Source organism: Poecilia mexicana, unplaced genomic scaffold, assembly GCF_051168715.1.
Source record: "Poecilia mexicana isolate PSO_F unplaced genomic scaffold, ASM5116871v1 scaffold_1, whole genome shotgun sequence".
NCBI lineage: Eukaryota > Metazoa > Chordata > Actinopteri > Cyprinodontiformes > Poeciliidae > Poecilia > Poecilia mexicana.
The window spans coordinates 4,612,337-4,637,395 of NW_028263370.1; the positions used below are offsets into that span (position 1 = coordinate 4,612,337).

General features: G+C 40.1%; 2 protein-coding genes across 2 annotated transcripts; both read left to right on the top strand.

Annotated features, from left to right (window-relative positions):
• Positions 1-1,094: 1,094 nt before the first annotated feature.
• sec23b (SEC23 homolog B, coat complex II component) lies at positions 1,095-12,620 on the top strand. Its single transcript, XM_014978333.2, has 19 exons — positions 1,095-1,258; positions 4,074-4,301; positions 4,837-4,894; positions 5,059-5,145; positions 5,489-5,725; positions 5,842-5,924; positions 6,039-6,183; positions 7,023-7,181; positions 7,273-7,388; positions 7,682-7,805; positions 7,896-7,976; positions 8,090-8,179; positions 8,387-8,493; positions 8,814-8,967; positions 9,199-9,276; positions 10,255-10,416; positions 10,532-10,618; positions 10,759-10,980; positions 11,559-12,620. Exons 2-19 carry the CDS (start codon positions 4,081-4,083, stop codon positions 11,646-11,648), a joined length of 2,301 nt encoding a protein of 766 aa, XP_014833819.1. The 5' UTR covers positions 1,095-1,258; positions 4,074-4,080; the 3' UTR covers positions 11,649-12,620.
• Positions 12,621-17,434: 4,814 nt separating this feature from the next.
• On the top strand, positions 17,435-24,969 carry LOC106911545 (germ cell-specific gene 1-like protein). Its single transcript, XM_014978352.2, has 5 exons — positions 17,435-19,009; positions 20,824-20,871; positions 22,756-22,908; positions 23,078-23,189; positions 23,492-24,969. Exons 1-5 carry the CDS (start codon positions 18,733-18,735, stop codon positions 23,784-23,786), a joined length of 885 nt encoding a protein of 294 aa, XP_014833838.2. The 5' UTR covers positions 17,435-18,732; the 3' UTR covers positions 23,787-24,969.
• The last annotated feature ends 90 nt before the right edge of the window (positions 24,970-25,059 follow it).

Here is a 25,059-nt window from a genome sequence, read left to right on the forward strand (position 1 = left end):
TGACACATGCGCATCAGACCACAAAAAAAAAAAAATGTTTCCTTGAAAATGTTTTGCTTGGAAGAAAAAGGTTCTATCTTTCAGTGCTATTCCTCAATTTAAACATATAGAATACAGCACAACAATGTAACGTACCAAAATCAGTAAAATTTGGAAATATATTCAGTGTTACTATACGCCTCTTGGTGGCACCATTGACCACTTTTAGTCTTATACAGTTATATTTATCCACAAAACACTTGAAAGTCATGTATCATTTTCCTTCCACTTCACAGTTTCTATATGTGTTAGTCCATAACATAAAAACAATAAATATCATTGATGTTTTAGGCTGGATTACGATAAAAAATGAAAAGGGGTTGTGGATATTTTTATAAGTCACTGTATCTGTTCACCATTCATAACAGAACAGTCTCAATCCAACATCAGGGAATTATCAAACTGACTAAACATTACTCTCTCCCTGAAATCAATGGCTTTACAGAGATTAAGTTTATTTTTGATTAGCATACCTAAAACTGTATTTATGTTTTACAAAAGAAGGAAAGAAGTTTGATCTCTAAAGTTTGGTAGAAAAAGTCTTAATGAAAAAAATGCAGAGGCAACGGTTTCAAAGCAGCTGTACTATGTAAGAAGAAAAACAGAGTTTATGGTCTGTCATGTTTAGATATTAACCTATTAGTGAGAAAGACTCAACTCTTTTCACCTTTTCACCAATACTGATGTTGTAATCACTCTGACGCTCCAGTCAAGTTGAGTGCATGACAATTATGTATCATGTTTAATAGGTCAAAATTTCGCTACTATATATACATAAAGGCATTAATAATTAATGCCTTTAATGACAAAAACACTGAAGGCTTTATACATAATAGTTTTACGGCTATATGGATACGCAACATTATATTCTTCAAATTTCACAGAACAGAATGTGACTTTGCTTCCTGTTTGCCGCTGTCTTCAAGAGAAGATGCAAACGTTCAAAAACACAATAGACTTCATTTCCCAGAGTACCCCACTTCCGCATGCTACGCTGACTCGACGTCACAGAAAAAGAACCAATAGAAGAATGTCGAATTCGGAGTAACACGTCATTCTAGTAAAGTGCAGAAGCCGGGTTGACAGGGAGTGATCCCACCGCCGACGTCTTTCTGTCCACTTCTTCCGTCTGTTTCCACCTCCAGATGCTCTAAGTTGTCTTCAATACAGCATTCTGTGTCTTCGCTGTCTTGCCCTGAAGTTAACTTGATATATAAAGGTAGGAGCTCCGCTTAATTTCGATATGGAGTAAGTCGTCCATTTTTTAGCTTCCATTTAAGTGACAGGAAGTGGGGGAAATGCTACATTCAGTTAGCATATTTGTCCTGCTGTGTAAGATGTTTGAGTTTTATAGCAGCGAGGACGAGGTTTGAATGTAAAACCGTGATTAAAAATACACTGTTTAGCTAAATGTGGACAGTACATTCCGAATATTAGTAGTTTTATTCAATGTATTTTGTGTTGGTAGATACATGGTAGTTTTGGCATATCTGACTATGTAACTCGTGTCTTCATTAATAATGATACGTGGCTACTAGTTCGGTTTACTGATTTGGTGTCATTTCAATATTTACACCATGTATGAATAGTTACACCAGGGACACCTCTTTCACCTGTTAGTGAAAATCATCATTTAAGAAACAAAATCTTTAATCCACGACTTTAATGTTGCTTTCAGTTTTGATTGTTTTGACAAACATTTATGTTTACTGACAAATCGAGAATAATTTTAATGTATAGTTCCTTAGTCCATTGAACACTAGAGAAAAGTTCCTACAAAAAATTAAAATAGGGTGTTTATGGAGAGTTCAATAGTTTTAATCAATGCATATGCCAGACACATCTCATGTTTCTTAATGTTACCGAAATCAAATTGTCTTTTTCTGGGGGTTTTTTTTCTTTGTATTTGAATAGTTATGTGTGGACTCTGAACTTTTGAACGGATGGAACAAATTGCAAAAAGATGCCATCTACAGCTTTTGCCCAGCTGACGTGTAATCTAGGATTTCACAGAACAAAGTTTCTGATGTTATCACAGTGCCACAATCATTTCGCTACGTAAAGAAAAGAAATTATTATTGGTGGTGTTTTGTCTCAATTTCTTTAACATATTCCAAATAAAACAATAAAAACAGTATTAAGTTTTACAATCTTACTTTAAATCTTTTAAAACTATGTGATTTTGATTTATCCATACACTCCCGTGCTTTTTCTTTTTAGTAATAGTCAGGCAATTAAAAGACAAAAGATCCAACAAACATAGACATGCGCAAATATGACAGATGAGTTAGGGAGTCTGACAAAGTCCTACTTTATCGAAAGAAGTCCAATGTAAACCGCCTGATCAAATATCAGATGGTGAGAAGGAAACTATTATTAGTCCATGGGGAAATTACTGAAGAATGGAGAAAAACTTATTTCGAAGGAAAGAGTACCGTTATGCACCTGTAGTTGTAGTTTGATTAACATTCTGAATTAAAATAGAAGGAAATGGATGAATAACTGCAAAAATAACATGATGGGGTGGAAAAAAAGTTCATTAAAGTCAAAAACAAAAAAATAAAACCAAGAGGTAACAGAAATTAAAAGTTAATTTAATTTATGTTGGTGAAAGCATGTCAGACATTACTGACGTAAATTTATTTAGTCTGACAAAAATGGTTGGGCATTTTGACCGAGGTGCTTCTCCTCTAATCTTGCAGATATGTTTCTGTTCAGTCTGTCAAATATGTTGCATTTACTGTGAAAGAAACTGTCACATTATGCTGATGTTGCACATGTTGGACCTCTGCTGATGTTGGACCTCTGCTATGGAGAAAGTTTTCTGTGGCAGAACAAACAAAAGTAATTAAGAGCGATATTTATTAATGTGCGTCGGACCCACTTTGTTTAATCCTTAGACCCGCTTTGTCATATCCAAAACATCCAAAGGTATTAATGTTGGGTATTAAATGGCTGCTGAGCAGGGCTGTATCCAGGAAGTTTTTAAAGAGGGCTAACTGAGGGGCCGTTGGGGATCACCAAAATAAAAACCCAGGCAGAAGGCAGACCTGCAATACAAAGTGAGTGACTAATATTGGGCTCACTACGTGAAGGTGGTTCAGTATATTTATCTGAGCAAAACATTTATTACCATGATGTAATAAATGTTTTTGGAAAAAACAATCTTAAAATGTTTCTTTTTTGTATTCGCCCTCTTTAGAAACTTTGACTAACGGTTTTGTATCTACTATGTTTAATGTAGTGTAAAATATGCAACTGTTACAAGTACAATACCTTCAATTGAATACAAATCTGAGTCACACGAGTAAATTGTCTTATTTGTTTGAAAAATGTCTGGTGTGAGACATTAATTACCAAGCTCACGTTTTCATGAACACTAATTTAATGCTATTAGATGTTGTTTGTATTATTAGACATTTAAACACTCAGGCAAATGCTAAATGAAAACACGTTTGTATTCTGTTGTTCATTGCTTTTTTTTTGTTTGTACAGTCACAATATTTTTAGCATATCAAAGAAAATATCTTTTGCTCTTAATCTGTTTTTAGTCCTTCCTGATTACGTTTCTAATCTTTCCCTGCAAAGGAAGAATTTGACCTCTAGTAACTCTGAGGGAGGATATCCATCTGTAACCAAGGGATGCTTTGCTAAAGGCGTCACTCATATTTCGCTACCGCGTACCAACAAAAGCAAAGCGTATACAAATGGTAATCAAAAGTTTGGACACGCCTGTTCATTTACGCTGGGATTCTTCTGCTCTCTTCTCTCTCCCCGTCATCAAAACCAGTCAAGCAGGTTCACCAAAGGCGCTTTGTGCGTCACACTTTCGAAGTTCCGTGTCTTATTTTAGCCCCAGACGGGGACAGCTCACCTGTATTTAAAGCAGACCTTCACTGGAGTTGGTCACACAGAACCACGTTTGCAGCAACGGAGTTTTTGACCGACCTGAGATACTTGGAGCGTACTAGGCTCTTTTTGCTGGACTGATCTGTTCGGCTTGGCGTAATTCGACATCTTTTTTTCTGCTGTAGCTCAGAGATGTCGACCTACCAGGAGTTCATTCAACAAAACGAGGATAGAGATGGGGTGCGATTCAGCTGGAACCTCTGGCCCTCCAGTCGTCTGGAGGCCACCAGGCTGGTGGTCCCTGTCTCCTGCCTCTTCACGCCTCTCAAAGAGCGGCCCAACCTGCCGCCCGTCCAGTACGAGCCGGTCATGTGCAGCCGGGCCAACTGCAAAGCTGTCCTCAACCCGCTGTGGTAAGTTTCACGCAAATCAGTTTCAAATCAGTGCAGTTTTGTAGTCTGTTTATTCCTACTACAGGCATGCTTTATGTATATGTTGTCAGCCGGGCTTTATTTATAGAGCTGTTTGCATGCACAATGAGGATAGCACTTTACAAATGCTGACAATGTTTGGCACCAAAGAAACTAACAAGAAGAAATCTGTAAGGAAAACAAAAGTAGATGGATAAGTAAGATAAAATTAGAGTTTTTTTCATAATATTTGGTACAAAATGTTATTAATCACATTAATCTAGAGGAATGTTGTCTTTTAATTTGGCAAGTTGGTTGTTTGAAATTGTTTAAGCCCGGTGGCAGATCTGCTTGTTATCCACTTTTATTCGTGTAGTGAATTTAAAAGGGGGAAAAGTATTTTAATTTCCAAATTCTCAGCTCACATTGTATAAATACCAGGTGTGACGTGTAAAAATCTCAACTCTCGTCTTGTTTCTTTCATGGACAGCCACATTTTGTCACAAGACTACAGAAACAATTTATTTTTCTCTTGCAGTCAAGTTGACTTCAGAGCCAAAATTTGGGCATGCAACTTCTGTTTCCAGAGGAACCCTGTGAGTACCAAACATGTGCAACATATTTCAGCTCTGATGCTTTTTATTTGATACGCCGACCTTGTGTCACGGCATGCATGAGCTCTGTAGCTTAATGTCACTTTTCCACATTCCTGCATTAGGCTGGTCAAGCTGACTATTTCTGCCTCTTTGTGTGTTTGCAGTTCCCTCCCTCCTACGCAGGCATATCAGAGGTGAACCAGCCAGCCGAGCTCATGCCACAGTTCTCCACCATCGAGTACATAGTTCAGGTAAATTCTTAATACGTGTTATGCACTCTGACCTCGCCCAGTTCTGCAGGCCTGCCGTGCAAAAGAGAGATAATGGCGATGCATAAAAGTCACTTGGGTTTGGTCTTTCACTCCAGGACATCTTTGTTCTGACGCATCGCTAGGTGGAATGAGAATCCAATACTTTAATAGCTGGCTGCAACATCATGAATTAAACTGTAATCATGAATTATTGACAGAGGTTTCATCACATTTACTGTGTTATGGTATACTGTAGAATGTAAGTGGTGTTACTTCTTGTTCTGTTTACGTCCTCTTTAGTCAGACTGGTGTTTAACCTTCCTACTTTCCGTCTCCCTCACAGCGCGGACCCACGGCCCCGCTCATCTTTCTGTATGTCGTGGACACATGCTTGGAAGAAGAGGACCTCCAGGCCCTGAAGGAGTCCCTCCAGATGTCCCTTAGTCTGCTGCCCCCAAATGCCCTGGTGGGCCTCATCACTTTCGGCCGCATGGTCCAGGTGCATGAGCTGACATGCGAGGGAATTGCCAAGAGCTACGTCTTTAGGGGCACCAAAGACCTCTCCTCTAAACAGATCCAGGTAGGTTCAGAATACTTTAACGAACAGAGGATGTATCTATTTTTCTCTAAAAGAGCAGCCATTCATCCTGACATGATCTCTCAGATTGGTTTGGTAATGTGCGGTTTTAATTTCAGGAGATGCTTGGGCTGACGAAGCCAGCAGCACCGGGACAGCAAGGTCGCCCCGTGGCTCCTCAGGAGGCTGCTGCCTCATGCAGGTACGAAGGACAACACCGGTTCTCTGTTATTAATCAATGTCAGCTGCCTTCTACCACACCTGGCTGTTTGTTGTTTTGATTTGGTTCTAAGAGCCTTTTCTTTTTCCCGTCTAGGTTCCTGCAGCCAGTCCACCGAGTCGACATGAACCTGACCGACTTGCTGGGAGAACTCCAGAGGGACCCCTGGCCCGTCCCTCAGGGGAAACGGCCGCTGCGTTCCACCGGCGTCGCGCTGTCTGTTGCTGTCGGCCTCCTTGAGGTAAAAAAAAAAACCCAAACCACTATAGTACAATAACGGGTTCCACGAATGTCGATGCTTTAGGCATGGTGCGCAGTGAGCCTCTCTGAGAAAGCCACATCACGTCTTCCTGCATATTTACTCTCTGCAGCAGCAGCAGCATGTTTGCATTGCAGCTCGTTGGCTGCTCCCTCTCAGCGTTTTGCCCTTTCCCTCCACCGATATTATCCTCTCTTTTTCTCCTTGTAATAATCTGTGCTGTTATGTAACTACTAGTACAAGAGATTGTTCACCCCACTGCACCTTTCCCCACCCAGTGGGAGAATTTTGGTGCTTTTAATCATTTTAGATGCTCTGATCAGACTAGAGAACTAAGCTGTCTGTACAAAGCAGAGCCACAGAACACCATGTAAATGTTTTGTGTAACTAAGGACTGAATGTCTTTCTGTAATTGAATCACCATGTAATTTAGTTTTTATCAAAGTAGGTTCTTGTTGCTATATTTGTGTCTACATGGCTCTTTTCCAAACGTTTCATAATGCTGTGGACGTCCCCGGACTTTGCACTTTGGATTTGTCTGATGGTTGTCAAGTTCGGTCTTTGCTAATGTAGATTCACACCCTAAGATTTTATGTGGAGTTTTTATGTGGCGTGCATATCTTATTCCTGACAACTCTCTCCATTAGACACGGCTCTTTCAGTGGAAAGTTTTGAGTTTTTTGCTAAATAGCAAACACATAAGTAAAAAAAAAAAAAAAAAACAAGGCTGAAAAAGAAAAATTGTTTAATTTTGTGTTTGTAAAACCTGAGATGAAATGCAACTCAAGTGAAGCCCAACTGCTTCTTTGTCTTTCTCTCAGGGGGCTTTCCCAAACACCGGGGCTCGTGTGATGCTGTTCATCGGGGGGCCGCCCACCCAGGGACCCGGCATGGTGGTGGGAGACGAACTGAAAACCCCCATCCGCTCCTGGCACGACATCCAGAAAGACAACGCACGGCATCTGAAGAAAGCAACCAAGGTGATGCATTTAGGAAACCTCTGATATGTTCAGGAACAGCGAATTAAAATGATTATTTATTTACTTATCTTATGTCTCTTTGTTCCCACAGTACTATGAAGCTTTGGCCAACCGCTCGGCTGTGAACGGACACAGTATCGACATCTACGCGTGCGCTCTGGACCAGACGGGCCTTCTGGAGATGAAGTGCTTATCTAATCTCACGGGGTACGTCTGAACTGACTGTGTGGTTTCGTTTGAGGGTCCAGGATTAGTTTGGTCAGTCCTTTTTTTCCCCATTATAGTTCAGTTTCCTTTGTTGATGTGTTGCTGTTAAAATAACACACATCCACGCTACCTGACATTAATCAGAGATATAGTAAGAAGGAAAGATGGGCATCACAAAAATGACAAATTTAAAGCCAAAATGACTAAACAGCAAAAAGAAATCTGCAACAAGTAAATAATTTTCCATCAATGATTTAGTAGAATTTTTTGTAACCAGTTTTTATGTATTTCAGGGGTCACATTGTGATGGGGGACTCCTTCAATACGTCCCTGTTTAAGCAAACCTTCCAGAGAGTCTTCAGCAAAGACTACAACGGAGATTTCCGGATGGCGTTCGGAGGAAACCTGGAGGTCAAGGTAAATCGGTTCACTTAAAATCCAACAGATATTACTCGTACAATTTCATGTTCCAGACGTTGAAATCTGTCCTGTTGTTCGTCTCTGTAGACATCCAGAGAGCTGAAGGTCTGCGGGGCCATCGGGCCGTGTGTTTCACTGCACTCAAAGGGTCCTTCTGTTTCGGAGAATGTGAGTCGCCGCCCCAGATTGAACTGTGGGACTCGGATTCCTTAGCCTCGGCGTAGGGAATCTGAGACTCTCCGTGTGCTGGAATTCACCACAGCGTGTTTTCTGTTTACCAGGAGATGGGCATTGGAGGCACAAACCAGTGGAAGCTGTGCAGTCTCGACCCCTCCACCACTTTGGGTGTTTACTTTGAAGTTGTGAATCAGGTAAAAAAAATATATATATATTTTGTTTGTTTTAGCTTTTTAGCTTTCCTGGATGGGAGTGCATAGCAGTCACTTGAAAATAAGAGAGCATCTGTGATCCAGGATAATGGCTTTTCTTGTTTAAGTTTGCAGACAGTGGCTTGTTGTTTTCCTTGCTGTGAAACGACTCGTGCACAAGAGGACTGATTGTGTTCTGTGTTTGTGTAGCACAATGCACCGGTGCCACAGGGCGGTCGAGGGGCGATCCAGTTCGTAACCCAGTACCAGCACTCCAACACGCAGAGGAGGATACGGGTCACCACCATCGCCAGGAAGTAAGACTCTTATTTTGCTGTTCAAGTTCTGTCCTAAATCTGGACTTTATTCTCAGTTTGGTATGTTCCTGACAAACCAGTTTCTCTCACTGGAAAAAATGTTAACAAGGAATTAATTAAATAAAGGAATGCACATTAGAATGAAGGTAGTCCTCACTAGAGATGTTTTGCATGCTTGCTGTTTAGTTCGTCCGTGAAAACATGTAAACTATGTGCGTCATCACGTCGCGCCCACACTCACCTGTCCTTTTCTTTTTTGTCCTGCATTCTTCCTCTACCACGGATCCTCCCTCTTTTTCTTTCTTCGTGAACTGTTGCAGTTGGGCGGACGCCCAGTCTCAGATTCAGCACATCGAGTCCTCGTTCGACCAAGAGGCGGCCGCCGTGCTCATGGCTCGCCTGGGCGTCTTCAGGGCCGAGTCAGAGGAGGGCCCAGACGTTCTCAGGTGGCTCGACAGGCAGCTTATCCGCCTGGTGAGTTGGAAACAAATTCAGGAACACTTTGATTTTCTTTTTGTTTTTGGAATATTGTTTATGTGAAATATTTCAATTAAGTAGGGAAAAAAAAAACACCTCTGAAAATGTGGATTTTACCAGACAAGTCTTTTTGACTTTAGAGGAGTGAAAGTGATGTTAGAAATAATTTATTACAAATCACATGATGCGATCCATAATTAAACGCTTTGCTTCCTGCCTTGTTTTCAGTGTCAGAAGTTTGGCCAGTTCAACAAGGATGATCCAACGTCCTTCAGACTGTCTGAGTCCCTGTCCCTCTACCCACAGGTAAACCTGCCACACAGTGGAAATGCAACACAAAACTGCAGCTTCATCACTGTGAAAATGATGAAGCCACTGTTCATCATTTTCACAAAAAAGGTCATACTCTGATGACGTCCTTGGTGTCACTCATTTAGCTAGCAGCTGGTCTGAGAGGGATCAAGACATTAAACAGTCTGTTAGCTACTTTTAAACAACTGAACTCACCAAAGCCTTATAGAGGTTTACGCAAGCACCATTTTATGAACCTTTAGACCAGCGTCAGGTTTGCTTTGGGCGTCTGTTTAGACAGAGGGAGGATAAGGTGCACTAGTCACGATCTTTCTGTGTGAAACATGTATTGCAAAAGGAAGATTATTGTGGCCAGAGTTACTACGTGATATAAAAGATTGATTTTTTCTTTCTTTGACTCTGATTCGAAATGCCTCCAGTTTCCTCGCATTTCTTTGGCAAAAAAAAACAAAAAACCCTTGACCTGTCTGTAAACAACTAATCAAAATAAACATGACAACAGGTTCAAGGTTAATAAAAAGCATTTCTGTTAATGGCTACAGAACTTTGCTTTAGCCTCGTCTCAAAACTAATATGGCCAACTAATCAGTGCGAACGTTAAATTAAGATACTAAGAACTAATTACTGAACTTCATATAACACAAAAACAGATTCTTCAGATAAGACCAGAGAGTCCTTCATTCTTAAATTCACTAAAGTAACTTTGGCTTTTAATGCCGTTTCCAGGTCTTGGCAGAACTATTTAATCTCATAGATTCTTTTTTTTAATATTTTATATATCCTAGCTTTTTCACGTCTTAAATGTGAAGCCTGCAGAAACCCTGTTGACTATCCCTATATTTAGAAAACAATGTAAAAGGCCTTCAATTAGTATTTATGAATTTTTAAATAAAATGCATTCTTTTATTAAAGGTTATTTTACGGTAATATTTCACTCACTCACGTTTTTTTCCTCCCTTGTTGCTCTTACAGTTCATGTTCCACCTCCGGAGGTCACCGTTCCTCCAGGTGTTCAACAACAGCCCCGATGAGTCGTCCTACTACAGGCACCACTTTGTCAGGCAGGACCTGACCCAGTCCCTGATTATGATCCAGCCCATCCTCTACTCCTACTCCTTCCACGGGCCACCAGAGGTCAGCCTCACTCCCTTCATGCTGTCATCCGTTTCATACCGTCTGTTCAGCTGGCGTCAAAGTGTCTTCACGGCCAAGCGTTGTAAAGCTCAGTTTGGTTTGTTTTTTTTCTCAGCCTGTGCTCCTGGACAGCAGCAGCATCCTGCCGGATCGAATCCTGCTGATGGACACCTTCTTCCAGCTGGTTATCTACCACGGAGAGGTGAGGCAGGACGCAGCAGAAATCTAGTTTGTCTGCATCAGAGTGCTTCATTCAGAATTTTTTATTTATTTATTTATTTATTGTAAATCTGGATAAATTAAAGCATATCTGATTCATTTTCCTTTCCAATGTGATTTCAGACTATTGCTCAGTGGAGAAAGGCAGGCTACCAGGAAATGCCAGAGTATGAGAACTTCAAGCAGCTGCTTCAGGCTCCTCTGGATGACGCTCAGGAGATCCTGCAGACACGCTTCCCCATGCCTCGCTACATCGACACTGAACACGGAGGCTCACAGGCGCGATTCCTGCTGTCCAAAGTCAACCCGTCGCAAACGCACAACAACCTCTATGCCTGGGGACAGGTACACGCTTTCTCATTCATAGTACTTAAACTGTAGGTTTTCTTTTTCTGCCACTTTTCCATAGAGGGCAGATTTGTAGTTGCCCTGTTGACAGCTTCTTCATCTGCATGGGGTTTCTTTTCCCATATAAAATCCTCATTAAAATGCATTTAAATCACGGACACCATTGTGCGGTGCCGTAGTCCGGATTGAGATTATTCCACCGTCCTGCAGAGCCGCTGCAGTCGCAGATGAAATCTTCTGCAAGACTTAAATGAAACAAATCAACCAAAAATCCCCCAGATTTCCTGTCTAAAATGCAGGCCTACTACTTCAGAAGTCTCCAACACAGGTCTTGGATTATCTAACCTTTTATTTGAGACTTGGAAGATTAAAATCTATAATCGGCATTAAACTCCTTACTTCCTGCATGAAGAGGAAGTAAGTTGCTGAAACTGCCGAAAACGCACAGTGTAGGATTATCGACAGATTGAGCTCTGAGTGCTGCAAGCATATCATTGGATCAGTTATGTTATGAAAAAATATATTTGTAAATCAATAGTGAATGTTAATTATGTTTTGTTTTTCTGTATCTGTAGGAGACGGGAGCGCCAATCCTGACTGATGATGTCAGCCTGCAGGTCTTCATGGACCATTTAAAGAAACTGGCTGTTTCCAGCTCTGCATAGACATCTTGTTAAGGCACAAAATAATAAAAAAAAGGAATATGACCATCAGCTACCAGGATCCATTAACATTTCCTATGTTTCTTTATTATTATCATTTTTTTTTTTTCAAAGAAGCCAACCCTTTTAATGTCTGTGTGTCTCTGTCTAGACTTGTTACTTTTAATAAGAGGAGCAACAGAAAAGGGTCGCTGACTGCGAATTCCTGCGAATATTACGTGTCGAGTTATTTTCAACTTATTTATGAGGAATGGTTCTTCTCTGTACGGAAACGAGACTCTGTGAAACATTTTTGCTAATTCCACATCTGTATTATACCTGTTCTTACCTTTGACATGTAGAGTGATTAGACTAATTTGTTCTCTGTGTATTTGCTGCATCAGACGGGGGTTAAAGCTGCTGTTAAAATTATGCCTGTACATGTATGCATCTGCTTTGTCCATAGCTTGAGATTAAATGTGTAGAATTTTTTTCAGAAAAATAAATTATAGCAGAATATCCAATGCTCGCCGAAAAAACCCGTTTGTTTGCCTGATGAGTTGACACCCAGGGTTTGTTCAGAATCTGTCCTGTCAGATGTGGGAGGCTCTTCGGGGATTATACCTCTGACTGTTTCCAAGGAATTTCCATCCCTGCGTGATGAGGATCCGTGTTCCCAGTAATGGAAGTCAATCCCAGGAGCCCAGCTGACTGCGTCCAATGACGACCATTCATCTGATTTTGACTGATTGTGTAAGACGTTTCCATAGTTTCATCCCGACCCGCTGACCATCTGGTATTTTGCACCCAGTGACCGCCCAAGGCGTCTTTGTAATGAAACTATAAAGACTGAGAGCTGGCTGACTGAAATCCTTTCAGGATTCTTCACAGGCCTTCGCAATTTTTGCGTTTTTCCCTCACAGCACTAGAAAGCTACAGTGCTGATCAGACGTTTCCGTTCAACTCGACAATAAAATTTGAGCATGTATTGATGCATTCAAACCATCCTCTCTGCCCCCCACCCCACAAACTGGACTGAAAATGCAACTATTCCAAAGAGTTTAGAAAAAAATATATACAATTGTGTTTGCTGCTTTTCCTCAAATCCTTAGATTTGAAAGCTTACCTTCACTCCTTCCAATGTTAAATTTGTCTGCTGAAACTTTGCATCCTGCACGTTATATTGGTGAGAGTTTCTGGATTGTCCCCTTATATCCTGAACCATTTTCCTTTCATCCGAGGTCACACTTTGGGTCACAGCTTGGACAGAATGATCCCAAATATACATCGACACCAGAAAAACTAAAATGCCTTGTGGAGAAAAGTCATGGTCAGAGGACACACAGATTGAGATATTTGGCCAAATTGATTGGTAAAAACTGAAAGCTGTGTTCACATCTTTCAATGTCATGACCAGATTATCCACTAGGTTGGTGAAATGTGGGCAGAGTTTTTTTTTTTTTTTTTGGAAAAATTGGCAAATCTGCCCCGTCAGATTTGGGAGGCAAACCTAAAACAAGAAATGTTTCGTTTGATTTGATCTCATAGAGGGAGAAAAGAATGTCTTTTTATACTGTGAATATCTGATTTCAGCTCTGACTCCACTTTACAAACGTGCATGCAACAGAAAAAGCAAAAAAAAAAAAAGAAAACCCACAAGTGACAGGGGAGCTCTGCTGACGTTTTTCTGCCGTAAATAATCAAATGCCAGGCATCTGTCAGGATATGTGTGAGAAACGGCTTTACTCTGTCGGGTATTAGTGGAAATGCGAAGGATTGCGTGAGCAAAATAAAGAGATGCATATAGCGTGCTGTCACAACAGTAGGTGACATGTCCTCTGTGCAGATTGGAGGCAACAGCTATCCCCAAACAATCGCCCCCCACCTTCTTCCCCGTACAACCCCATCATTCATCACCGCAGATGTAAAGACGCACGACCACAATGATAAAACCACTCAGTCAACATCTACTGTCACTGTAAGCTGATTTTAGAGCAGACAGTATGATTTCGAGGATCAGTGAATAGCAGATTACAAAGACTAATCCTAAGGGGCAACGTGTTAAGAGGAAAATTCTACTCTTATCAGCTTTGAGCAGAAGTTGCCCCTAAAATACAAATGAAGTCTGTGTCTTTCACGAGCCCAGAGTTTGATGCGCCCCACTCTGAGGCACTTTGGAGGTATCGAAGGGGAAATCAAGCGACGCACTGCGACAGCAATTAATCTCCCCTGGCGTCGATACTCATGCGCAACGCAGAAAACCCGGGATAAGTTTGTGCACTTTTCAATTTGCAGCCGAGCCGCTGTAGGGGATTTGAGGCCCCACTGCACATGGATATGATGTGATCTCATGAAGAGGAAATAAATGCACCGTTGTTTAATCTCTGCATTTACATGCTTGGCCTTCTTCATGCATGTCAAAGCTACGGCTTCGCGTGGTTAGAGATTTAGAAATTTTACACTTTCCATCTTTATTTTTTCTCCCTCTCTCTCTCTCTCAGTTCCAGACTTAGGCAAAGCTGCAAGGAAATGTGTCATCACTTTATCAACTGAAAAAAAAAAAAAAAAAGGAGAAATCTAAGGGATCAGTTGAAATCCAACAGCCGCAGAAATCTATTTTGGGTTCTGGCATCTGTATCTTATGTAAGATTTCAGTGTGAAATATGTTGCTCTTTTTATCTAAATGATCAGATGTTGCTATTAATAGTGTGATTCTGTTTTTAGGGCAAGAGGTTAAACTGTTGAAACGCAAGTAACTTCACAACAGTATACGTTTGTTTTCACATTGAACTGAATGCAAAAGAGTGTCTGAAGTGCCACAATGCAATCAAATGTGAGCAAATAAAAATATACATGGCTATTTAGATTTAAAAGTGGAAGTGAATATATTAAATGAATTCACTATAATTGAATTTAATAACTGAATGACAAATATGTCATTTATTAAATGCAGAAAGTACTAATGTGGAAAATATAGGTACTATTTTGAATTAACTGCATGTAAATAAAAATGAATAAAACATATTGTAGACAAGCTTGGAACCAAGATTATGAAACAAAAGCAAATCTGTGCAAAGCAGATTTTACAAGTCAAGTTAATATTTTTATGACCAAAAAGCAATCCTTTTCAAACACTGATTCTTCTGGAAGCAAAGTTTCTGTGTGAAGCCTTTAGGTTTTTTTTTTCTCCCCCAAATAACTTTGTGAATGCAAAAATATAATCTAGAAAAGAAATATCAATGTCAGTCCTAATCTTCATTTTTGTCGCTTTAGCCAATAAAACACTTGATTTATAATCAGAACTTTTCCTCCCCTTTTTAGTGCTTCAAAATCATTACCGGATGCGTTCCTCTGCTGTGTCTGTGACGTGTGTGTGACGCTTCTTCATCTGGTTTCCTTTTCTTTCACAGGATCAGTGAGTGCGTCCACGTTTATTACACCAAACTGCGGGAAACGACTTCAACTGTGTCAACCGGAGAGCTCGGATTAACTTCCTGTTATTGCCAGAAACCCAAGAGACAACCTTTGACCACCCACATGGACGTCATAAGCGGTGTTTATCTTCCAGCGTGCTGCTGATATGGCATAAGGCTCTTGTCAGCTGGTGGCAGCGACTACTGAGTCACTCAAAGAGACAAACTACGTCTTGAAGTAGCAGAGTCCATGACCTAACTGTGCTGTCTGAAACATACCGATTTAATAGATCTTTACCCCTGGTAAAGATCTATTAAACACCATGATATTTATTGTTGTGGCATAATTTCACACTTAAACGTTTGTAATAGTCACTGGTTCCCCTTTTGTTTATACCTTGTACATTGACAATGGGAGAGCCTTATCCAATAGGGAATGTTCATTGACTACACATAGAAAAGACAACATGGCTTTGTGTGAACGACGATAATGTCCAAAGAAAAATGCCTGTTTAAGTCTAAATGTGAATAAGAGGTGGATTTGAGAGACTGCCTGTCAGCATCTTAATTCTTAATTCCCTTTAAAAAAATTTGTCAGTTTTCATATTTTTGTTTTCCAAGAGGTGAACATATTTTTGCTGACGATGATAGAAGATGATTTTCAATTGATATATTTTTTGTAATGGTTAGTAGAGAACCACAAGTTATCCATAACCCCGTCGAATTTAGGCTTAAAGTTGTCTTTTACTTTTACAAACATGTTTCCAGACAGTGTCCCAACTTGAATGTGAAAGACAAATTATGAAGGAAGCTGAAGGTTAGAGTGACGACGAGGAGGCCTTAATGGCCTGGAGCGCGTCACTGAAGATAAATAGTCAAAACACGTGTGGAAACATGCAAGAGGCTGATCTGCAAGTGTCTGAAAGGTTTGACTAATCTAATGCCTATTTGTCATTATTTTTCTACAATTATATTCTTATGTTGTCTTATTGTCCTTTGGAAGATATGTCAGTTCCATTCAGAATTAAATCCATTCAGAATTAAATTTAATGCCTAAATGGAATATACACTGCTCAAAAAAATAAAGGGAACACTCAAATAACACATCCTAGATCTGAATGAATGAAATATTCTCATTGAATACTTTGTTCTGTACAAAGTTGAATGTGCTGACAACAAAATCACACAAAAATCATCAAAGGAAATCAAATTTATCAACCAATGGAGGCCTGGATTTGGAGCCACACACAAAATTAAAGTGAAATGTTCCCTTTATTTTTTTGAGCAGTATATATATATATTCTAATTGTACGACTAATTTTAGGTTTAACTGTATTCATTTGGTGACATTTGTTGCTGGTCTGAAAGGTTTTGACTAATGTAATGCCTATTATAATAGTCAGTTTATACTCATGGGAGTGCATTAGTAAAAATCTTAAATACTGCCAGTATCACTAGCGGCTTGTTCTTCAGTATTTGCAGCACCTTAGCCGACAGTCCTGACCTGATTTATGAGTTTTCATCGAGGCGTTGAAGCAAGAATTAGCCTCTGGGCTTAAAGATGTCGGCATACCGCTGAGGTAGCTCGCATGTTGGACCTGTCAGACGACCCAGTTTATATCGGGGTTATAAATACCAGCTTAGATGATTTCTATCATCACCTTTTGGTGCCGCAGAGTTCACACTGAAAATCAGCAGGTCTCCTCGAGTTTAGCCTGCAGGAAACGGATGGACACTCATCCGTTTCCGTTCCGGGAGCCCAGATTCTCCCGCCGAACGGCGGAGCCACACAGGTCAGCTTCTCCGAAAAATACTCAGAAATTAAGCTGGGCTCAAGGAGAAAAAGTTTTAAATGCTTTCTGTGTGGGGGGATTTAAAAATAATTAGTGTGCAAGGACTTTTAATAGGTTTAGTTAATGCCACAGAGTCATGAGAGCGGACTGCTGACGCACACTCTTGAACGTTGTATAATCAGGAATCACTGAAAAGTCAAAGTGTAGCATTTTTAATTTGGTCTTGCTGAGTGTTATATTTTAATTCACAGTGAATACCTGCTGCAGATTCATTTCCCTTAAGCCTTCCTCCTCCCTTATCTTCGTCCTCCTTATCTTCTCCCTCTGTCCTGGTCCGTCTTTCTCTGGTCGGATTCTAATTTCCCTTCATTCTTGTCGGTTTGGGATTATGCCGATGTTATCTATAGGCAAACACACATCTGCCCTGGGATTAATTACCACCGACTATTGTGCTCATGATTACATTCAGTTTGAAAGAACTGGATGGACGTCTCCACCAGTAAGATGTTACAAGTTTTGACTCCTTTGTTTAATAAAAAAAAAAGTAAAGACAAAAATCACACATCATCACCAACATTCATGAGAAAGTATTTTTCCCCACTACACATTTTTCTGTTTTTGCTTCTTTTTTTCTTCTTCTCACATTTAAATGTGATAATACAAAGTAAATGTTTATGTAAGACAATGACTGACAAAGATTAATAAGAGTGAAGGCAAAAATCTGTTTTCAAGTGATGATTTTATTTGATATGATAACAAATCTATCCAAACCAGTCTGGACATGTTGAATCACGCGTTCGCGGCAACCTGAAGTTTCCAACTTTTGTTAAAAGAGACCAAAGTGGGTGAAATGCTGTTTCATTTCTCTTGGCTTCAGGTCTATTATCAGTTTTATTTCACCGAGCACCCTGAGTGGCACCATGATGCTGTGGGAATGCTTTTCAAAAGAATGACAAGGGAGGCTGGTCCAAAATGATGGGAAGATGAAAGGCTCTTCACATGGTAACCCAGGAAACAAAACCTGTTCAAGAACAGGAAAAAAAAAAACTGCACTTTTGGAGACAGTTCACCATCCAGCAGGACAATGGCGTCGACATTGTAGTTGTAGTGAAATGTTTAGAAACGAAGCATATCCATGTGTTAGAATGGCCAAGTCAAAGTCCAGATCTACCCAGACTGATTTTGTAATCAGTGGCAAGCCTTTCTAATATGACTCAGTTTGAACTATTTTTTTTGGGGGGGGCGGAAGGAATAGGGAAGAAATATCAGTAGAGCATAAATCCAGATAAAGCTCAAAAGTCTTGCTGCTATAATGGCATCTAAAGGTGGCTTTGCAAAAACCATTTAACATTTCCACTTTGTGATCAGGAAAAAATAAAAATAAAACAATAATTAACTTGATAAAATAGTAAAACCATGATGACGCCTGTTACTACTCATTACATGGACAACTTTCATAAAATAAAATAAAAATGGAACCATGTCTTGTGGTTCGGTTCCATCTATTCTCGCTCTGATAATCGCCTGCATTTGGCAAGCAGATTGTGACGGATTGAGGGAGAGGAAGGTCCTAATGACAGCGGCAGCCAGAGGAGAGCACGAGGAGAAAATCCCACACTGATGCAAACGAGCATCAAATCCTCTGACAACGTGACGTCCGAGCAGGCTCGTGGTGAAACGCGTGTGAATTAGGCGGAAATGAGTCACTTTGTCTCCCGTCCGAGCTCCTCGTTGGAGATGTAGCCTGTCCGTGGACAGTATCTGGCAACTTTTCGGGGTGTCCGATGGGACCGTCTTCTCATCCGGCGCGCTCGTGCGTCTCTTCCACCTCGCACCCATGAACTTCTGGGTCCTCCGCGCGCCGCTGACGCTGCCGAGGCTCGTGCATCCTTCACGCGGACCATGAAGACGAGGACCCTCCTGTCGGTCAGCCTGAACTTCTTCGCCCTGCTCTTCGCCATCACCGCCTTCATCACCACTTACTGGTGCGTGGGGACGCAGCGCGTGCCCAAGCCCAAATGCAGCAAGCTGCGGACGCACCAGTGCATAGACTACGGAGTGAACGAAACGGACCCCAACAAGGTGGTGTACAGCTGGGAGACCGGGGACGACAGGTTCCTGTTCCGACAGTTTCACACCGGCATTTGGTACTCATGCGAGGAGAACATCCACGATGAAAGTAAGAGCAGGTCTGTGTGTGGGGCTGCGTGGACGTTGACTAGATCACTCCGGCGTGATGGAGAAAACCGAGTTTGATTCTGGGAAGTTGAAAAGCATTTCAGAATGCATACTTTTGTGTCTTCAGTCATGTCATAACTTTACATGTTTATTTATTTATTTTATATGGGTATATTGTTATATAAAGTTCTTGTTAAGTACTTTTCAGAATTTAAAAGCCTGTCTGAAAAAGCCCGTGTTTAATTTAATTTTCAAATTTTCCACATCTTTTTAAGTTTTATAAAATCCTGTATTTATTTATTGCAGCTCTATTTTAGTATCGCAATTAAATTATTTTCGGACCGTAGTTGTTTTTAAAGCCATCACATGCTTTCTAAAATGTAAACCCTTTACCCCGACTGTACTAAGTTTTTTTGTTTTTGCACTGATTTTTCAGTCTATAAATGCAATTTATTTTATTAGATATTGAAAAAAAAAGTAAAGTAGCTAAAGTTATGTATTAGTCTTCTTTGTAGTTGTTGACCAAACCAATAATAGTGCTTTTATGATATCCTAGACACTGTAGAAAATTTAAAAAGTCAAAATTATGGTAAAATACTGTCAGCTGGGGTTGCCAGAAATGTACTGCAAAAACATGAGGAATCCCTACAAGACAAAATTGTTTATTGGTTTGTTCATCTTAGCTGCACTGTAGAAAACATACTTTTTCTCAGAAAGTCGCAGGAGGAAAATATATTGCACTATACTGTTATGTATTGTAAAAAAAATAATATTGCCTGTAGCTTTTTATGGTTTCCTGCTGATAAAAAACCCCCATTTATAATATAGTCATTTTTCCAGTAATCTATTGTTAATGGAACAGAAAAAGGATAAACCCTGGTAGATATTTTTTTTAAAACATGGCAAACCATAATAAAGTCTGTTAATTTTACAATAAATTACAACATTATATTTTGAACAGTTGCATCTCACTTTAAATTCCTGGCCAAAACAACCGCCGGTATTGTACCACTTAAAACACAGTAAGTGTTTTGGCACGAACTCGCACATGTATGTGTAAGTTTCATTTATTTAGTTCGCTAGATACGTTTACTTTTCATAGAAACGAAAAGCAAACCTATTTGACAGCGAGAAAATAATTCTGAAAGAGCGAGACTTTTTAAAGTCTGGCCAGAATGGAGCTGTTTCATGTCCTCCTTGCAGACATGTTTTCATCTGAGCAGCTCAAGTTAATGAGGATTACGTAACTCGGGGCCTTGATGAGTTTTTCCTCAAAACAGCTGTTGCCGCCTACCTGATTAAACAGTTCCACTTACAACAAATCCAGCGACATGCGAGGCCTGATTGATGACAGAAGGAATCTGCTCAGATATGCGTGGTGTCAGAGGTCCTTTTTTTTTCTATTCTGTTTGTTGAACTGCCACAGGGATGTCACAGTGTTGAACATCTGTGATTGGTTTTACACTGCCTGTACTTTTCTGGACCAGATTGAGCAGCTCTGCCAGCAGCACACCATCTGGTGACACTGAATGGGAGGTCAGAAAAGGACCATCTCTGTCATATGTCTTATCTTCCACGTGTTTATTTTATTTATTTATTTATTTTACTTAAGGATTCACCAGATCATCCTGGACTGAAACCAGGAGTTAAAAAGGGATTAAAGACTTGACTAAAATCTGCAATGTTTTTTTGTTTGTGATCCTGAGGTGGTTTTCTTTGAGTTTTATCGAATTTCAATCTTGTCCGCATGTGGAATATGTTCATATAGAACACACAGTGCCATAATGACAGTATGTTTTCCTTTCTGCCTTGAAGGTGAAAGATGCCGAAGTTTCATCGATTTAGCTCCTGCATCAGAGAAAGGTGACTATCTACTTATGCTGTAAAATTCTCTTTGCTGTTTTTTTTTTGTTTTTGTTTTTTTGTTGCACTTAAATGTTTCAGATCATCAAAAAAATTTAATATGAGTAAAAAAAAATAACCTGAGTAAATTCAAAGTACAGTTGTCAAGTGATGATTTTAATTATTAACGGACAAACACTGTCCAAAGCAATCAAACTCTGTATGAGAGAAAAATCACCTCCCTTGTTAAATGAACTGTGATCAACTAAATTTTGGGGGTCTAGTTTCAAAGGCTACACTCTGACCTGATCACTCTCAGTCCTGCCGATGTATTAGTCTGTAAGAAGGTTTGGAGACTCCAGTAATAACAATGCTGCTCGTTATTTGTCACCAAAGGGGGGAAAACATGGAACAATGGTGAACCTTTGCAGGATTGGTTTTCAGAAGACTTAAGCCTTCTGACCAAAATAAACACAAAAGCTAAACTCACATTTCCCAGAAAACATTGTGGTGATCCTCAAGACGTATTTACTGGTGACAGTCGAACACTGTGGTGGAAGGGTGATGCCTTTTGAATAATTCTCTCATACTAAACAATAACAAAACATGTCCGACCATCAACTTTTAGCCTTACGGTCAAGCTCAAAATCTGACTGAGGACCTGGGGCTGGATCGAACCATTCATGATCAAAACTCCTCCTGACTTTTTCACATGGAGCCTGTACGTTTTGGTTTGGATGTTTTTACTAAGATGCGAAATGAAATCAGAATTTGTAAGCTTTTGTATTTACTCAGGTTTTCTTGGCTGATGATTTTCTTTTTATCTGAAATACTAAATATTAAATGAATGAAGAGAGCATTTTGCATGAATTTCTTTGCTTCTCCATGAAGCAGTTACACTTTACACCAACTAGCAAGGTGTTACTAAAGACTTATATTGTATAATGAGCTTAGACAATGAGCACAGAATAAATCCCACTAGTTTTCGACCTGGAACAAGTTAAGCTGGATTTATAATTCCCAGTTAAGTCTTGACTTTCATTGTAACTGTTATGCTACAAGTCTTTAGACAGGCATCTTGTAGGTCATGGTTCAAACCGGAAGGCAAAATATTAAAATTAAATTAAATGTCCTGTAAAAATGGCAGAATTGGCTTGTCTTCTTCTTATATTTACCTCATAATGCCATGTTGCTAAGTAGCCCTGGCTCAAAGTTAAAATGTGTGTGTGGCAAAATTTTCTTGTGAAATAAGAATTTAAAGGTAATTTCTTTTGTCAATATATGAAGCTAGAATGAGGCGTTGAACAGTTCAGAAGGTTCATATCAATGAAATCTGAGTCTAAAGGCAATTGGTGATCTTTTAACCTTTAAGTAAAACAGGATTGGAACTGTCTCATACCTATCCAAAACTAAAAAATTGATATTTTTTTTTACCAATATAATCAGGTAATTTCCTACCAAAATGTTGCATACACATAAAGTATTTTACAAAATGTCCTCAAGCCAAAAAAGATCTCATCTGACATATAAAAACTCAATATAGTGATACTTTAGAGAGAGGTAAGCATTCTCCCCTGTGGACACTAGGGGTTGCTATTGAGACAACTGAATGGCGCTGGGGTTATTTGTACTATATGTTTAAAAGCCGACTTACAGTCATCCCTAGATTTTTTGTGTACTTTGGTTAATGGGTCATCTTCGATCAACTGGTGAAAATTAGTAAGAAAATGTGGTTGGAAATGTGGATTGTGTATATGTAAGCTACAGCCTAGAAATTGAGGTTGAGGTTCAGTGTTAGTCTCTAATCATGAATATTTTACTGAATTCCACTTGGTAATTACATATATATATATATATATATATATATATATTTTTTTTTTTTTTTTTTTTTTTTTTTTTTTACAGGAATGCTGTGGCTTTCTGTGGTTTCTGAGATGTTGTACATTTTGCTGCTGATGGTGGGCTTCAGCCTCATGTGCATAGAGCTGGTCCACTCCAGCAACGTAATTGATGGACTCAAGCTCAATGCCTTTGCTGCTGTCTTCACGGTGCTCTCAGGTAAGCTTCAGCTTGTTCAAGATCAATCAAAATGTAAAACTCTACATTTAAGTATTCAAATGCATTTCTGGGAGACAAACCATCCCATGCCTGAGAAGTTCTGTACCTTCTTTGACTCTGACACGTACCAGATGGTCTGACAGTAGCTCTACTATATATTTGGTCTCAGGTCTTCTTGGCATGGTGGCTCATGTGATGTACACGCAGGTCTTCCAGGTCACTGTCAGCCATGGTCCACCTGACTGGAGGCCCTACAACTGGGATTATGGGTGGTCTTTCTGGTAAGACGCTGCAGATCCACACCAGAAAACAAGTTTTTTATTTAAACGTCCTGGCAATCTAAGTTTACAGGAAGTAAATCTATACCTTTCTCTAGCATTACTGTCTGCATTGGAGGTCAAGACGTCTTATGGCAGGATTAAGCTTTGGTGTCTAAAGCCCCACTGCAGACATGATCGCAATTATGTAACAGAGTATAGTATATTCTGGTTTTCTTTCTCGTAAACTTCACTTCTGTCACAGCAGAATAAAAACACCTCATTTTTTTTTACAAAAAAATCTGTCTTCCTGTTTTTTTCATCAGCTTGGCATGGGCGTCTTTCACCTGCTGCATGGGCGCATCGGTCACCACCCTCAACTCCTACACGAAGACCGTCATCGAGTTCAGACACAAGCGCAAGACTTTCGAGCAGACCATCCGGGAGGAGAACGCACGCGAGGCGTACGGATACTTCCGGGACAACTCCTTGCGCTCCATCTCTAAATCCGTGGACGTTTACTCCAGTCAGTCCCTAAAAAGCGGCAGGAGGACTCCTATACCTACCACCTCATTGGACTTTGTCGACCTCGCAGCATCCCTTGGCGAGGAACAATGCTGATATGTTCTGCTTCGTGTTCAGCTGTGAGGCTTGCAGGTTTGCTCTTCAACGCTGCCTTAACTGAAGCAGATCAGGCGGCTTCAAGTCACACGTGGTTCAAGTTGGGGAAATAAACTGGCGGAAAAAAATGGACAATTCCTGAGATCCATGGATGTACATGTATTTTCTTTTTCTTTTTTTTTGTGAAACTGAGTATATTGTAACATATAAAGAAACGTTGAGGTCAGGTCACCCATACAATTGGAGCGAGTGTGTTTCAGCTTCTCACAGCCCTGGACTGGGTCAGCTTGAAAGACCGGAACAAACATTAGGCCTAACTGGGTTTTCAATGTGGTGAATAAAGCGCACGTTTATTGAAACTGATGCTTCTTCAGCATTTATCACTTGAAGCTTCAGAATAGTTGCAGGCCACCTACCACTATCAGGATATTGAGGTTTTAAAAACACGGGAGTTCCAAGATGGTTTTCTATCATGCTGTAGATAGAAATGTGGCACATAGGGTAACTGAGCTGATAAAGTAACTTTGGCCATGCACACTGGCTGTCAGCTTCTTTGGTTTTCGTCACCCATCATTTTATTCTAAGGGTCGTTTTTATGTCAAGTTTGAATGTTCTCTCCATACACCCCAGCATCCTCCCAGTCAAAAAAACCCTTTCTATGTGGTAACTTCTGAGCTGCCTTCAGTGTGAGTGTGTGTGTGAGGATGGTTGTCTGTCCTGTTGATCCCTGTGTTGGACGAGCTACGTATGCAACTCTGCAGTAAGTAAGCAGGTAAAAGAAATACATGGGTAGATTTTGAATATTTAGTTACCAAAAAAATCCTTTTTTTAAAAGCTTTTATCAGCTCTTGTGACCTTTATATGATAGAGATCCGACAGCGAATTGGGTTGTGTGAGACGAGGAAGACATGGAGCAAAGGTCAGAGGGCCGGGACTTGGACCCGTGACGGTTGGGTGGAGGACTGAGGCCTCTGAATATGGGTCATACGCTCTCTCCCTGTGCCGTCACTGTTACCAACAAAGCTTGAGTGAAACCTGAGAAACTCTAAATCAAAAGAGCTTTTCTACAATGTCAAAAGGAAACATATAATAAATCTAAAAGCTGGACCACATCTCTGAAAAAAGCTGTGTTTACAATAATCAGCACATCAATAAACTGTACATTTTATATTGCGAATCATCACTTTTTGAAAAATTATTTTCTATAATAGTTTCAATTATTGCACTTTCACTTTTCAGAACTTTCTAAAGTTCTTGTGAGTTAAAAAAAAAA

Bases quoted from the DNA above. Each gene is read 5' to 3' on its own strand.
- sec23b (XM_014978333.2), top strand. From the start codon at position 4,081: ATGTCGACCTACCAGGAGTTCATTCAACAAAACGAGGATAGAGATGGG. The intron at 10,417-10,531 runs GTCAGCCTCACT...TTTTTTTCTCAG, and splicing joins CCTTCCACGGGCCACCAGAG to CCTGTGCTCCTGGACAGCAG. The intron at 10,981-11,558 runs GTACACGCTTTC...CTGTATCTGTAG, and splicing joins ACCTCTATGCCTGGGGACAG to GAGACGGGAGCGCCAATCCT.
- LOC106911545 (XM_014978352.2), top strand. From the start codon at position 18,733: ATGAAGACGAGGACCCTCCTGTCGGTCAGCCTGAACTTCTTCGCCCTG. The intron at 22,909-23,077 runs GTAAGCTTCAGC...ATTTGGTCTCAG, and splicing joins TGTCTTCACGGTGCTCTCAG to GTCTTCTTGGCATGGTGGCT. The intron at 23,190-23,491 runs GTAAGACGCTGC...TTTTTTCATCAG, and splicing joins GATTATGGGTGGTCTTTCTG to CTTGGCATGGGCGTCTTTCA.